Source organism: Oncorhynchus mykiss, chromosome 26, assembly GCF_013265735.2.
Source record: "Oncorhynchus mykiss isolate Arlee chromosome 26, USDA_OmykA_1.1, whole genome shotgun sequence".
Taxonomy (NCBI): Eukaryota; Metazoa; Chordata; class Actinopteri; order Salmoniformes; family Salmonidae; genus Oncorhynchus; species Oncorhynchus mykiss.
Window position 1 is genome coordinate 44,101,888 of NC_048590.1, and position 17,500 is coordinate 44,119,387.

The 17,500-nt window shown below is 44.5% G+C and overlaps 1 protein-coding gene across 9 annotated transcripts in view; it reads right to left on the reverse strand.

The window, feature by feature from the left end:
* LOC110526709 (cell migration inducing hyaluronidase 1) overlaps nt 1-17,500 on the reverse strand; it is a 166,826-nt gene that overhangs the window by 84,865 nt on the left and 64,461 nt on the right. For 6 of the 9 annotated variants that reach the window (XM_036963445.1, XM_036963444.1, XM_036963447.1 and 3 more), the window contains 6 exons: nt 13,045-13,245; nt 11,827-12,006; nt 5,032-5,169; nt 4,149-4,287; nt 3,181-3,417; nt 1-12 (listed from right to left, as the gene is read on the reverse strand). The exon at nt 1-12 is cut by the window's left edge and continues 168 nt beyond it. In XM_036963445.1, coding sequence (XP_036819340.1) covers nt 1-12; nt 3,181-3,417; nt 4,149-4,287; nt 5,032-5,169; nt 11,827-11,878 — 578 coding nt within the window. In that variant the 5' untranslated portion in view covers nt 11,879-12,006; nt 13,045-13,245. The remainder of the gene's footprint in view (nt 13-3,180; nt 3,418-4,148; nt 4,288-5,031; nt 5,170-11,826; nt 12,007-13,044; nt 13,246-17,500) is intronic. The other 3 variants (XM_036963443.1, XM_036963449.1, XM_036963450.1) reach the window with 1 other exon arrangement.

Here is a 17,500-nt window from a genome sequence, read left to right on the forward strand (position 1 = left end):
TATGTGTCAAACCTGGGTAATGGAGTGTGAGGGGGAGGTGAATGGTTAGTCTATATCAGTGTTTCCCAATTCCGGTACCACGAATGGCACACATTTGTGTTGTGTCGGACAAAAACACCCGATTCAACTTGTCAAGGGCTTGATGATTAGTTGACAAGTAGCATCAGGTGTGCTTGTCCGGTTCCACAATATAAATATGTACTGTTGGCACTACTAGAGGAGTGGAGATGTGAAACACTGACCTATATCATAGCTACATAACAGAGCATGAAAAAAGACCTTCAATCACTCCAACAAACATCTTCCTCTGAAGGTTGATCTATGGTGGATCTTCTGATAAATATACCAACAAATATCAATGAATGAATTGCACACAGCGCCCAAAACAGTCCCATGGGAGCATACTGTAAGATCTTGAGGGTGACGTCTCAATTTGGTTGTGTGAGGAAATTGAGGTCAATGGTAATTGATATCAAACCAATAGTAAATACATTTGTCAAATGGGGTTTTAATTTCTCCTGACGCAATACTTCTCTTGGAAGCAAAGTTTGTTTTGTTTAATGGCTTTTTAATGATTGTTTACCAGTACTCTGACGGCATATTAAATGTTTTTCTAACTACAGTACATATGAAATGTTTTCTGACATTCTTTATCCAATCAGAGATGTTGAACGATGGGATAGGGAGAACATTATAAATCTATTAGATAGTTAATACCAACAGGAGTGTGTTTGCTATTCTCCCTATCTTCTAGTGTCATATTATAACTGTCACACCCTGATCTGTTTCACCTGTCTTTGTGCTTGTCTCCACCCCCTCTAGGTGTCACCTATCTTCGCCATCCTCTCTTTGTCTGTTGCCAGTTCGTCTTGTCTTGTCAGGTCTTAAAAGCATGTTTTTTCATCTTCCTGCTTTCTCAAGTTTCTGTTTCCTAGTTTCCCCGGTTCTGACCATTCTGCCTGCCCTGACCCCGAGCCTGCCTGCCCTGACCCCGAGCCTGCCTGCCGTTCTGTACCTGCCTGCCCTAACCCCGAGCCTGCCTGCCGTTCTGTACCTGCCTGCCCTGACCCCGAGCCTGCCTGCCGTTCTGTACCTGCCTGACCCTGACCCCGAGCCTGCCTGCCGTTCTGTACCTGCCTGCCCTGACCCCGAGCCTGCCTGCCGTTCTGTATCTGCCTGCCCTGACCCCGAGCCTGCCTGCCCTGACCCCGAGCCTGCCTGCCGTTCTGTACCTGCCTGACCCTGACCCCGAGCCTGCCTGCCGTTCTGTACCTGCCTGCCCTGACCCCGAGCCTGCCTGCCGTTCTGTACCTGCCTGCCCTGACCCCGAGCCTGCCTGCCGTTCTGTACCTGCCTGACCCTGACCCCGAGCCTGCCTGCCGTTCTGTACCTGCCTGACTCTGACCCGATCACGAACCTCTGCCTGCCCTGACCCCGAGCCTGCCTGCCGTTCTGTACCTGCCTAACCCTGAACCGATTACGAACCTCTGCCTGCCCTGACCTCGAGCCTGCCTGCCGTTCTGTACCTGCCTGACCCTGACCCGATTACGAACCTCTGCCTGCCCTGACCCCGAGCCTGTTTGCCGTTCTGTACCTGCCTGACTCTGCCCTGGATTTACCGACCTCTGCCTGCCCTGACCCTGAGCCTGCCTGCTGTTCTGTACCTTATTGACTCTGCCCTGGATTACCGACCTGCCCTTACTGCCCTTGACCAGTCTTCTGCCTGGCCCCTGTTTGGGTCAATAAACATCTGTGATTCTAGCTGTCTGCATCTGGGGCTTATCCTGAGTTCTGATAATAACAATATCTGTCATGACTTAAAGATAGAATCTGCATTAGGGGAAACCGCTCCGCATTTCGGTGTCCACTGTCCGCCCCAGCACTTTTGTTCAAATTATTTTAGTGGACTAAACGGAGGTGAGGTGTGTTGAGTAGAGTGGTCAAAACTGAAAATAGCAGTACATATTGTGCTGTTCGCTTCCCCCTGCCATGATGTCAGAGGGTTGTCTGCAGTAACTTCTTTGTTGTAATATTCCAAACAGACAAGGCAGTTTCACTATGAAGGATTCCAGATTTAAAGAGACAACCAATTCCTCCAGTGTTGTTTTTTTTAAACGTGTTTGCTTATCACAACCGTTCTGTTACAACAGGGGTGTTGAAGTCATTTATTTTCAGTGATTGTTGGCAGGCTAATGTTGCTACTATTAAACAAAGTTAAATAGAGTTTAGATGTAAAAAAAAAACAGTCAAGGTGAAAGGGTTACATAATTCCAGTAACTTTCCAGAAGTCCCCAGGTTTTCCAGAAGTCCCCAGGTTTTCCAGAAGTCCCCAGGTTTTCCAGAAGTCCCCAGGTTTTCCAGAAGTCCCCAGGTGTTCCAGAAGTCCCCAGGTTTTCCAGAAGTCCCCAGGTTTTCCAGAAGTCCCCAGGTTTTCCAGAAGTCCCCAGGTTTTCCAGAAGTCCTCAGGTTTTCCAGAAGTCCCCAAGTTTTCCAGAAGTTCCCAGGTTTTCCAGAAGTTCCCAAGTTTTCCAGAAGTCCCCAGGTTTTCCAGAAGTCCCCAGGTTTTCCAGAAATCCCAGTTGGAAGATTTCTGGAATAAGACGGTAATACGCAGGACATCCTTCCAACCAACATTTCTGGAATAAGACGGTAATACGCAGGACATCCTTCCAACCATCATTTCTGGAATAAGACAGTAATACGCAGGACATCCTTCCAACCAACATTTCTGAAATAAGACAGTAACACGCAGGACATCCTTCCAACCAACATTTCTGAAATAAGACGGTAATACGCAGGACATCCTTCCAACCATCATTTCTGGAATAAGACGGTAACACGCAGGACATCCTTCCAACCAACATTTCTGGAATAAGACAGTAACACGCAGGACATCCTTCCAACCAACATTTCTGGAATAAGACGGTAATACGCAGGACATCCTTCCAACCATCATTTCTGGAATAAGACGGTAATACGCAGGACATCCTTCCAACCAACATTTCTGGAATAAGACAGTAACACGCAGGGCATCCTTCCAACCATCATTTCTGGAATAAGACGGTAACACGCAGGACATCCTTCCAACCAACATTTCCGAAAACCTGGGAACTTTTGAAAAATTTACCAGAATTGTGCAAGCCTAAAGGTGAAATAAAAACATGACAATATATAAAATACCTATCATTGTGGAGCACTTCTCCAGTCTTGGGGTCGATGACGTGAACTATGATCCCCCGGTTGCCCCAGCCCCTCTCGAACAGGTAGCTGTTGTCCTCGCTCTCCCCTGGGTGCAGGGTCTTGTTGAGGAAGGTCCACGACAACTTCTTCTCCCCATGGATCTCCAGTGTCCCTCCTGTCCCCACACCAATGTACTTACGGCCAAAGTAACTGTGCTCTGTGTCTGTGTCGTCAGACCTGGAGAAGAGTCAATGATTGATCAACCAATTAATAAAGAATATGGGCTAGAGGGTTACACAATAGGGGATAAGGGGATATAGGCTAGAATATACCAGATAAAGTCTAAAGACTAGGATATAGAGGCTAGGGGCTAGGAGATAGAGGCTAGGAAATAGAGCCTAAGAGACAGAGGCTAGGAGATAGAGGCTAGGGGCTAATAGATAGAGACTAGGGGCTAATAGATAGAGACTAGGGGCTAGGAGATAGAGGTGAGGAGATAGAGGCTAGGGGCTAATAGATAGAGGCTAGGGGCTAGGAGATAGAGGCTAGGAGATAGAGGCTAGGGGCTAATAGATAGAGGCTAGGGGCTAGGAGATAGAGGCTAGGAGATAGAGGCTAGGGGCTAATAGATATAGGCTAGGGGCTAGGAGATAGAGGCGAGGGGATAGGAGATAGAGTCTAGGAGATAGAGACTAGGGGCTAATAGATAAGAGTCTAGGGGCTAATAGACAGAGTCTAGGGGCTAATAGACAGAGGCTATGAGTTACAGGCTAGAGGCTAGGAGATAGAAGTGAGGAGATAGAGTCGAGGGGCTAGGAGATAAGGGCTAAGAGAATAGAGGCTAGACGATAGAGGATAGGAGCTATGACAAAGAGGCTTGAGACTAGGAGAAAGAGGATAGAGTCTAGAGGCTACCAAATAGGTTGAGGGCTGAAGGCTATGAGATCTGGTCTGGGTTCAAAACCCACCTTCCAAATAAGGAGATGGTAAGGTTGCCCTTATACGGGCAGTCAGGACTTCCTATGTGCAGCTGTCCTCTGTTGCCGATCAGAATGTGTTTGGTACGCAGTAGGATGGGACGATACGAGTCTGCTATCACTAACTTTCCTAGAGAGAGAGAGAGAGAGAGAGAGAGAGAGAGAGAGAGAGAGATCTTTACTGGTGAGATCTCCTGGCAGGTATTTCATGCCCTGGGGCCTGACACATCACATCTCCCTTCCTTTTATGGCACTGAGCTGTGGCTCACACAAACACAGACAGACATAGACACAGACACACACACAGACACAGACACAGACACAGGGGGGGAAACTCAATAACCCTTTATGAGGGCTGCATTTCACGATAACGTCCATCTGACAGAGGTTATGTAGTCCTGTAGAGAAGTGGATGAGAGATGGGGACATTGACTTGACTGTGAGTTAGTGGTTACCTGGACACACAGTATCAGGTTCCTAACTCACACATACACATGTAACCAGTGTGAAATGGCTACACTGTTACATTGATGATGTTGACTCAGATCACTGGTTGCTGTGGAGAAGGAGAAGGTCAAAGGGTGTAAACCATGTGAAATGGCTAGCTAGTTAGCGGTGTACACTAGCGGCATTTCAATCGGTGACGTAACTCGCTCTGAGACCTTGAAGTAGTGGTTTCCTTTGCTCTGCAAGCTTTTGTGGAGCGATAGGTAACAATGCTTTGAGGGTGACTGTTGTCGATGTGTGCAGAGAATCCCTGGTTGAGCCCAGTTTGGGACGGAAGCAAGACTGTCACACACACACAATTGATGGATAAAGTAAATTTGGGTGACAGTTTAACAATATGATTGCAGACACACACACACAGACGTACCTCCGTTGAGGATCTCTATGGAGTGGACAGTAGCTGAAGAGGTGAGGATGACCTTTCTGCCATAGCCAATGGTAACATGGTGGGCTTCACTGTGGCCGGGGGTCCATGGCTGCAGGCCGGGCTCCCTGTCTGGACACACTGTTGGATCGACCAATAGGGTTAACGTCATGACACACACAGATCTCACTGATCCCTGAAGTTCTGATCTGGCCCATAGTTTCCAACAACAAACACTATGCCAACATCCTATAATTCATTCATCAGTCAATGTCATTGATTGGACGGACACCAAACGGGCCGGCCAACCAGATTTTCCCCTGGGCTAATACAGATTGATTAATAGGCTCCAATCGACTGGTTTTCTCCATGAAAGAACCCAGCTGAGAAACCATCGGACACAGCAGTTTGAGAGTTAGGTCTTGGAACTAGATCTGTCTGGGCTTTAGCCAAATCCTTTGTCATTCTCATGTCGTGTCTGACTCAAGGAGTTGGCTAAAGAACTAGCTGTTATTGCAACAAGGGGTTAGACAGCTAGTAGTATAGCTCTGGGGATGCTGGAGGTTCAGAGAGAGAGAAAGAACAGTTCAGAGAGAGAAAGAGAAATAGAGAGAGAGAGAGAGAGAGAGAGAGAGAGAGAGGGGAACAGAGAGGAACAGATAGGAGAGAGAAAGATCGAGAAAGAAAAAGATAGACAAATAGAGAAAAAGAGAGAATGAGAGACATTTGAAATGTCTATGAAATGTATTTATTCTTTTGGCACTTTTGTGATTGTAGTGTTTACTGTTAATTTTTATTGTTTATTTCACTTTTGTTTATTATCTACTTCACTTGCTTTGGCAATGTTAACATATGTTTCCCATGCCAAAAAAGCCTTTGAAATTGAGAGAGAGCGAGAGAGCGAGAGAGCGAGAGAGCGAGAGAGCGAGAGTGCGAGAGTGCGAGAGTGCGAGAGTGCGAGCGAGAGAGCGAGAGAGCGAGAGAGCGAGAGTGCGAGCGAGAGCGAGAGAGAGTGTGTAAAGGGAAGTATCTGGAGTCCACCAATAGGTTCAGAGTTCCTACTTCCTCTGTTCTCTGTGTGATCATGATGTGAAGGACAGTGGTCTGGCGATCTGCAACAGGCGTTGCACTACACTGGGCAATGACATCTGCACACACACATTCACACAGTATGCCACATAAACAAACTCAAATAAAACATGAACACAGGCAAAAACACAAACTTACAGAAGCCCTGAAGCCCAAGGCAAACAATAACAAGAAAAATTGAATTATCTCGTCCGAACAACTTGGTAACTTGGAGACTTTTATCTCCCTCACCAACTTCAAACATCTGCTATCTGAGCAGTTAACCGATCGCTGCAGCTGTACATAGTCTATCGGTAAATAGCCCACCCATTTTTACCTACCTCATCCCCATACTGTTTTTATTTATTTTATTTTCTGCTCTTTTGCACACCAGTATCTCTACCTGTACATGACCATCTGATCATTTATCACTCCAGTGTTAATCTGCAAAATTGTAATTATTCGCCTACCTCCTCATGCCTTTTGCACACAATGTATATAGACTCTCCTTTTTTCTACTGTATTATTGACTTGTTAATTGTTTACTCCATGTGTAACTCTGTGTTGTAAATCAGAACTTGTTCTCAACTAGCCTACCTGGTTAAATAAAGGTGAAATAAAAAAATAATTTAAAAAAACGACTTAAGCTCAAATGAAATGGGAAGCATTTTTTTAAAGCTCGTGAACGAGCCTGCTCATGCTGAAAATAGTGTCAACGGCGTCCAAATCAATCAAATTGTATTGGTTACATACACGTGTTTAGCAGATGTTATTCAGCTGCAGCAAAATGCTTGTGTTTCTAGCTCTGACAGTGCAGTAATGTCTAACCAGTAATATCTAACATTTTCACAACATATACTGTACCCAATACACACACATCTAAGTAGGAATGAATTAAGAATATATACATATGGACGAGCGATGTCAGAGCGGCATGTACTAAGATACAGTAGAATGGTATAGAATACAGTATATACATATGAGATGAGTAAGCCAGATATGTAAACATTATTAAGTGACTAAGATACAGTAGAATAGTATAGAATACAGTATATACATATGAGATGAGTAAGCCAGATATGTGAACATTATTAAGTGACTAAGATACAGTAGAATAGTATAGAATACTGTATATACATATGAGATAAGTAATGCCAGAAATGGAAATATTATCAAACAAGTATGACGTCATAGCACTTCAAATTAGAATTTTACCAACAATGCTGGTAAAATGAGCAGGTAAATTACATTTGTAGAAAAGGAATTAAAAGGAATTGTTTTGATCTTCCCTATGATAAGGAGACTAAAGATGTAGATTCAAATGGATTGTGTTTATCACACGTTATTCATATACACATTGACACAACAAACATATCATCAACATACCATCATTAACCACAGTATTTCCTGAGCATTCAGAGTGAACGGATAATAATATAATTCCCAAGGAAGCGAGGCCAAGTCTCGGCGTGCCTGGCAGCGGACCTGTGGAAACGCTGACCTCACCGCTTTTCAGACTGTTTCATCAAAAACCACAGTGTACCCTGACTGAACTCTGTCTCAAATGACACACAGACAGACACACACACAGACAGACAGACAGACACACACACACACACACACAGACAGACACACACACACACACACACACACACACACACAGACACACACATACACACAGACAGCCACATACACACACAAACAGCCACACATATACGCACACACACACACAGACAGCCACATACACACACACACACACACAGACAGCCACACACACACACACACACACACACACACAGCCACAAACACACTCATACATACACACACACACCCACACACACACACACACACACACACAGACAGACAGACACACACCTACACACACACACACACACACACACACACACACACACACAGACAGACAGACACATACACGCACATACAGCCACACATATACGCACACACACACAGACAGCCACACATATACGCACACACACACAGACAGCCACATACACACACACACACAGACAGCCACACTCACAGCCACACTCACACACACACAGCCACACACACACATGCAGCCACACACACATGCAGCCACACACACATGCAGCCACACACACACACACACACACACACAGACAGCCACACACACACACACACACACACACAGACAGCCACATACACACACACACAGCCACATACACAAGTGCACTGCTTTTGAGCGGAGCCACATAGGGACAGCCACATAAATCTCTGGTCAAACATAGGACTTTATATTTAGGAGGTTTCGAAAGCCAGGAACGATTTAGAAACTGAAACAACACCTCCAGGACCTTCAAATGGACTGGATGCAAGTTTTCAATAGGAAATTCTGTGTGTGTGTGTGTGTGTGTGTGCGTGTGTGCGTGTGTGCGTGTGTGTGTGTGTGTGTGTGTGTGTGTGTGTGTGTGTGTGTGTGTGTGTGTTAGGGTTATCACGATACCAGTATCAAGATAAAATTATACTTGATTTTCCATGGCCAAACATGAAAACACAAAGCACTTGTAAAATATTGTGTGTTATAGCTTGGAAAATAAACACATGTGGCTCTGGATGACAACATAATGAAGTTTATTTCCAATTAGGACGGTTTCAGTCAAGAGTGGGCTCCCGAGTGGTGCATACTGTAAACAACAACACCCCACAAAGCATAGTGTAAACAACAACAAAACAACACCCCACAAAGCATAGTGTAAACAACTACAAAACAACACCCCAAAGCATACTGTAAACAACAACAAAACAACACGCCACAAAGCATAGTGTAAACAACAACAAAACAACACCCCACAAAGCATACTGTAAACAGCAACAAAACAACATCCCACAAAGCATACTGTAAACAACAACAAAACAACATTCCACAAAGCATACTGTAAACAACAACAAAACAACATCCCAGAAAGCATACTGTAGCTATTGTCTATTTCTGCCCTCAACCACACGCTCTCATTCTGTGAATCCCTATGGAAAGGCAGATGAGATGATGCTTTGAAGAAGTTGCCCTTAGGCAGATATCTAGGATCAGCTTTTCCTCCACGGAGCGTAACCCTAACCATTATGGGGAATATGCTAAACTGAGCTTAGTTCAGTGTCTAAGGGGGATCTTCATCTTACTCCATTGGGCTCTACCAGTGGGTAGCAGAGGGTGTTAATAAACAACATCATACATGAATTATAAATATGTATATTATTTTGACAGTAAGTTTGACAATAGCACTGTTTAAAGTCTTTGTCATTATGTTGGAACTTCATGCTGTGTTTTAAGAGCACACTGACACACAAAGGCATGATGTCGTGTGTGTGTGTGTGTGTGTGTGTGTGTGTGTGTGTGTGTGTGTGTGTGTGCGTGTGTGTGCGTGTGTGTGTGTGTGTGTGTGCGTGTGTGCATGCATGCGTATTTACAACTGACAAAAACAGCAGCATAAACACATGCCTCCCTCCTACTGCTCATGTTACTTTTCTGCCCTTTAAAGGGTAAGTGGGATTATGACCCAATCTGGCAACCGGAGGAAGTCAACCTGGCAACCGAAGCTAGGCCTTCATGTTAGTGAATATACAGAGTAGCTTACTGTCAAAAACAAAAACACTATGGTAGGAAACAGCAGAGAGAGAAAGGAAGAGAGAGCGTGAGAGCGTGAGAGAGAAAGAGAGAGAGAAACATTGCTTTGGCAATGTTTCCCATGCCAATAAAGACCCTTGAATTTAATTTAACATTTAACTGACAGAGAGAGAAGGAAGGAAATGTAGAAATATTTGTTATGTGTCCGTTACTATGAAAACCTGAGCCATTGGAGTCTAGCCATGGCTTTAGAGGCTGCCCTGCCGCACACACACACACACCCACCCACCCAGACACACACACCCACCCAGACACACACACACACCCACCCAGACACACCCACCCAGACACACACACACACACACACTCACCCAGACACACACACACACCCACCCAGACACACACACCCACCCACACCCACCCACACACACACACACCCACTCACCCAGACACACACACACACCCACCCACACACCCACACACACACACACACCCAGACACACACACACACACACACACACACACACACACACACACACACACACACACACACACACACACACACACACACACACACACACAGACACACACCCACCCAGACACACACACACACACCCACCCAGACACACACACACACCCAGACACCCAGACACACACACACACCCAGACACCCAGACACCCAGAAACACACCCAGACACACACACACACCCACACACCCAAACACACACACCCACCCAGACACACACACACCTAGACACAGAGGGAGAAGGTGGAGAGGGAGATCCACTCTCCTTTCCTCACACGTGGCAGACACAGTTATACCTTCAATCGCTCAGACTGACCTACTTCCTCCTTCTCACTCCCTCCCTTCATACCGCTCCCACTTTCCCTCTCCTTACCTCTCTTTCAAACCCTCCCCATCCCTCTCATTCCCTTGCTCTTTCCATCTCCCTCCTCTCGCTCTCTCTCCTTCCATTTCACCCCCTCCATCGTTCTCCCTCTACCTCCTACCCTCTCCTTCTATTACGCTGCCTCCCTCCATACTCTCTCTCCCTACATCTCTCTTCCTCCATTCATCTCTCACCATCCATTTATCCTCCATCATCCCTCTCCATCCTACTCAACTACAAAGGTCAAATACCTAAAAATTGTTGTTCTGCAGCTAGTCAGGGCTATGTTCCACTACAGAAAACTCTACCCTCTACCAGGGCCATGTTCCACTACAGGAAACTCTACCCTCTACCAGGGCCATGTTCCACTACAGAAAACTCTACCCTCTAACAGGGCCATGTTCCACTACAGAAAACTCGACCCTCTACCAGGGCCATGTTCCACTATAGAAAACTCTACCCTCTACCAGGGCCATGTTCCACTACAGAAAACTCTACATGGTGGAGGTGGGGCAGTATTCTGACTTCAGATCATAGTCTCATACCTGTAATAACAGCTGAATGACCTGTCCTAAACCCCTAATACCTGTCATAACACAGTCATAACATTCATAAGAGCTGTAATAGCTGCAGTACTGACCTGTCGTAAACACCTAATACCACTCTAATACCTGTCATAACACAGTCATAACATTCATAAGATCTGTAATATCTTCAGTACTGCCCTGTCGTAAACCCCTAATACCTCTGTAATACCTGTCATAACACAGTCATAACATTCATAAGATCTGTAATATCTTCAGTACTGACCTGTCGTAAACCCCTAATACCTCTGTAATACCTGTCATAACACAGTCATAACATTCATAAGATCTGTAATAACTGTAGTACTGACCTGTCGTAAACACCTAATATCTCTGTAATACCTGTCATAACACAGTCATAACATTTATAAGATCTGTAATATCTTCAGTGCTGACCTGTCGTAAACCCCTAATACCTCTGTAATACCTGTCATAACACAGTCATAACATTCATAAGAGCTGTAATATCTTCAGTACTGACCTGTCGTAAACCCCTAATACCTCTGTAATACCTGTCATAACACAGTCATAACATTCATAAGAGCTGTAATATCTTCAGTACTGACCTGTCTTAAACCCCTAATACCTCTGTAATACCTGTCATAACACAGTCATAACATTCATAAGAGCTGTAATAACTGCAGTACTGACCTGCCTGTATGATAGGCAGCACAGCCATCAGCAGTGGGACGCACATCTTCATCTCTCAATGAGAAGTATGGATTACTGGCAGAAGAGAAGTTTTCTCCAGAGTGTGCACTTCAGAGTGTGCACTTCGTAGGGCTTAATGTGGGTTAGCAGGGGCTCACAGGGGGATGAGGCCAAAGGCACCTGCAATAAGAACAGATAGAAGACAAATAGTGTTAAACCACATTACATGGTGCCATGCTCTTTACAGTCAAGGCTTTTGAGGATTTGAAAACGTTGGTGTTTTGGACTTCAAAGAGTTGGAGGAGAGAAGTTTTCTCCCTATATCTCCCATCTCGCAGGATCAAAGACTAGCACAGCGACGAACGTAGCATAGCCACTGGGATAATAACAGTTATATCTCACTGGTTTTACACTAGTTACATAAAACACTTACGTAACAAGGAGGGAAAACCCTACTGTATGAGGACATATGAGGACTAAACGTTGGGCCCAATTAAATTGGCTGTTTCTTGCATTGTATTGACGCAGTACCTGTTTTTACAAAGGTAAAAACACGAAACAGTTATTATGGGTATTCAAATAAATGTAATGAAACCTATTACTGGTGGACGTCTTTCAGGTGGATTTACAGATGTGTTTAAGTAGGGTGGAAAAATTCCAGGAAAGCTTTTCCAGACATCCTGGTAGGAGGATTCTGGGTTTTCTGCTTATTCTGTGATCTTCCAACTAGGATTTCTGGAAAACCTGGGAATTTTGGGAAACGCTATTGAAGTAGAATTTGAACAAAGAACTTATAGAAACATTTCTAAAGCAGATTTGATTCAATTCCAGTCTCCGTGTTCCTTTTAATACATTGGAGCCTACAGTTGCTAATGAGTTTTTTGTCTGTTGTTTTCACCATAGTGGAGTAGGATACAGCAGATCCATTCCATTTACATGTTAGTCATTTAGCAGACGCTCTTATCCAGAGAGACTTACAGGAGATATTAGGGTTAGGTGCGTTGTTCAAGGGCGAATAGACAGATGTTTCACCAAGACGACTCAGGGACTCGAACGAGCGACCTTTCGGTTACTAACGCTCTAAGCCGCTAGGTTACCTGCCGCCCCGAACCAAAATCAACACTAGGCTAAAATAGTGACCCTGTTATAAAAATGATTTGTAGATACATGAAGACATGACACACATAATAAGAAATGACGTAACATAGATTTGTATACGTTTTTATTCCATCTATCTCAAAGGAGGAGTTGTATACAGAGAGACCGAACGCAGAGAGAGGGGTCCATTAGTCATAGTGTGTATCCTCTTGTCAGAACTGGACCTGCAGACACAGAGGGGAGGTTGGGACTAAACTGGCCCCTCATCAATATTGGTGTTCTCAGTCCCACAATGCCACAGGGTAGCTGGTCCGGTTAGTCCTGCAGAGAGAGAAGAAGCAGAGAGAAGATAAGATAAGGGCTAGTGTGTGTGTGTGTGTGTGTGTGTGTGTGTGTGTGTGTGTGTTCCACTAAAGGGGTATTAACAACACGTACATTCCTCTGTTCAAATTAGACGTGATGTTTTATCTGGGGCATCACAAACACACACACTCCCCCACATTCTATAGACTGAGAGGTTCTATTGTATCTAGAACCAACATGTCTTAGAACCTCAGTAAATTGATTCTAATACATGTTGGTTCTAGATACAGTAGAACCTCTCATTCTAAGATTGTAAAACATGTTGGTCTAGATACAGTAGAACCTCTCAGTCTATAGATTCTAAAACATGTTGGTCTAGATACATGGGGCATGGGGCGTGATAGTGACTAGGGTGGGTCATCTAGGTGAATTGTATTTCTATGGTGGCCTGATATGGTTCCCAATCAGAGGCAGCTGTTTATCATTGTCTCTGATTGGGGATCATATTTAGGTAGCCATTTTCCCCATTGTGTTTGTGGGATCTTGTCTACAGTTAGTTGCCTGTGTGCACACCAGTAGCGTCACGTTTCTTTTGTGCTTGTTTGTTTGGTGAGTTTCTATTAATTAAAATATGTGGAACTCTACGCACGCTGCACTTTGGTCCAATCATGACGACGAGCGTGACAAGATTCTAAGACATGTTGGTCTAGATACAGTAGAACCTCTTAGTCTATAGATTCTAAGACATGTTGGTCTAGATACAGTAGAACCTCTCAGTCTATAGATTCTAAGACATGTTGGTCTAGATACAGTAGAACCTCTCAGTCTATATATTCTAAGACATGTTTATCTAGATACAGTAGAACCTCTCAGTCTATATATTCTAAGACATGATTATCTAGATACAGTAAAACCTCTCAGTCTATATATTCTAAGACATGTTGGTCTAGATACAGTAGAACCTCTCAGTCTATAGATTCTAAGACCTGTTGATCTAGATACAGTAGAACCTCTCAGTCTATAGATTCTAAGACCTGTTGATCTAGATACAGTAGAACCTCTCAGTCTATAGATTCTAAGACCTGTTGATCTAGATACAGTAGAACCTCTCAGTCTATAGATTCTAAGACCTGTTGGTCTAGATACAGTAGAACCTCTCAGTCTATAGATTCTAAGACATGTTGGTCTAGATACAGTAGAACCTCTCAGTCTATAGATTCTAAGACCTGTTGATCTAGATACAGTAGAACCTCTCAGTCTATAGATTCTAAGACCTGTTGGTCTAGATACAGTAGAACCTCTCAGTCTATAGATTCTAAGACATGTTTATCTAGATACAGTAGAACCTCTCAGTCTATAGATTCTAAGACATGTTTATCTAGATACAGTAGAACCTCTCAGTCTATAGATTCTAAGACATGTTGATCCAGATACAGTAGAACCTCTCAGTCTATAGATTCTAAGACATGTTGGTCTAGATACAGTAGAAACTCTGTTCTAGCCAGCACCTCGCCTAAACAGGTGTGTGTTTCTTTCACCTCCAGCACAGGGAATATTAACAGAACCTTAGTTCAGTAGCTGTCTATGCTGTAGTGCACACACACACACACACACACACACACACACACACACACACACACACACACAGTGTAGAGTACAAGCCTGCTGGTTATGAGAGAGTTTATGGGCTCAGCGGAACTATGAAAGCAGAAGTTACTCTACGTCTGAGCATTGCTCTGTGGAAACAGACACACACACACACACACCCACAGGATTAATAGAACTTCGGTGAGGGATTCACCTTTTTCTCTTCCTGAAGTACGCTCACCAGCCACACACACACACACACACACACACACACACACACACACACACACACACACACACAGAGAAAACGGGGTGGAGACAGGACCTTCAATGACGGTCATTTCCTTCTAAACTAAAACCAGACCCAAATGCCCTGTATAAACATCCATTAGCTCCATGAATAGTTTGTAATAATATACTTTTAGGGTAAAAAACAGCAGTATAAACCTAAAACTACAATAAATAATATACTATTATGGTAGAATACCAAATGACAGACAAAGCAGGACTATTGTAGCAGTTGAGTCTTGTTAAAACCATGGACAGCTGGAGCTACAGTAGGTAATGTAGGTAATGTAGATAATGGTATTTCACCAAAAACACTGAATATGAGAGGAACATGATCCCCTCAGAACTGTGCTGATGAGACACACACCCTAAAATCTACACCACGCCCTAGCATAACACACACAGACACACACGTGCACACACACATGCACACACACATGCACACACACACACCGCCCAAATAGGTCCACAGACGATGCAATCTCAACCACACTGCACACTGCCCTAACCCATCTGGACAAGAGGAATAACTATGTGAGAATGCTGTTCATCGACTACAGCTCGGCATTTAACACCATAGTGCCCTCCAAGCTCGTCATCAAGCTCGAGACCCTGGGTCTCGACCCCGCCCTGTGCAACTGGGTACTGGACTTCCTGACGGGCCGCCCCCAGGTGGTGAGGGTAGGCAACAACATTTACACCCCGCTGATCCTCAACACTGGGGCCCCACAAGGGTGCGTTCTGAGCCCTCTCCTGTACTCCCTGTTCACCCACGACTGCGTGGCCACGCACGCCTCCAACTCAATCATCAAGTTTGCGGACGACACAACAGTGGTAGGCTTGATTACCAACAACAACGAGACGGCCTACAGGGAGGAGGTGAGGGCCCTCGGAGTGTGGTGTCAGGAAAATAACCTCACACTCAACGTCAACAAAACTAAGGAGATGATTGTGGACTTCAGGAAACAGCAGAGGGAACACCCCCCTATCCACATCGATGGAACAGTAGTGGAGAGGGTAGTAAGTTTTAAGTTCCTCGGCGTACACATCACAGACAAACTGAATTGGTCCACCCACACAGACAGCGTTGTGAAGAAGGCGCAGCAGCGCGTCTTCAACCTCAGGAGGCTGAAGAAATTCGGCTTGTCACCAAAAGCACTCACAAATTTCTACAGATGCACAATCGAGAGCATCCTGTCGGGCTGTATCACCGCCTGGTACGGCAACTGCTCCGCCCACAACCGTAAGGCTCTCCAGAGGGTAGTGAGGTCTGCACAACGCATCACCGGGGGCAAACTACCTGCCCTCCAGGACACCTACACCACCCGATGTCACAGGAAGGCCATAAAGATCATCAAGGACAACAACCACCCGAGCCACTGCCTGTTCACCCCGCTATCACCCAGAAGGCGAGGTCAGTACAGGTGCATCAAAGCTGGGACCGAGAGACTGAAAAACAGCTTCTATCTCAAGGCCATCAGACTGTTAAACAGCCACCACTAACATTGAGTGGCTGCTGCCAACACACTGACTCAACTCCAGCCACTTGAATAATGGGAATTCATGGGAAATTATGTAAAATATATCACTAGCCACTTTAAACAATGCTACCTAATATAATGTTTACATACCCTACATTATTCATCTCATATGTATATGTATATACTGTACTCTATATCATCTACTGCATCTTTATGTAATACATGTATCACTAGCCACTTTAACTATGCCACTTTATTTACATACTCATCTCATATGTATATACTGCACTCAATACCATCTACTGTATCTTGCCTATGCCGCTCTGTACCATCACTCATTCATATATCTTTATGTACATATTCTTTATCCCCTTACACTTGTGTGTATAAGGTAGTAGTTAGTTGAATTGTTAGCTAGATTACTCGTTGGTTATTACTGCATTGTCGGAACTAGAAGCACAAGCATTTCGCTACACTCGCATTAACATCTGCTAACCATGTGTATGTGACAAATAAAATTTGATTAGATTTTTTGATTTGACACAACCACAGACAATCACACACAGCGTACAGAGTGATATATGGTCAATGAAGAGATAATTCCGATGTAATGGTAATGCTATCCGTTATTGCAGGGTTCCCCAACCGGTGGACCGAGGGCCACGTTTGGCCCTCAGGTGATTTTATTTTTTGGTCTACAAATTCACCATCCGCTCAAGAAGAACTCATCATGAATCTAGCTGATGATCGCTGCACTATTGTCTCTCAGAGGTCACAGCAATAAGGTGCTTCCTCTAGACCAATCACTCAGAGGAAGCAGAGCTCACTGTCTGTGTTGAAACAGCTTTTTATAGACCTTTGTCCAGACACACTAATCCTGTTCAATATACCCTACTGTCTGTCTGTTCGTCTCTGTC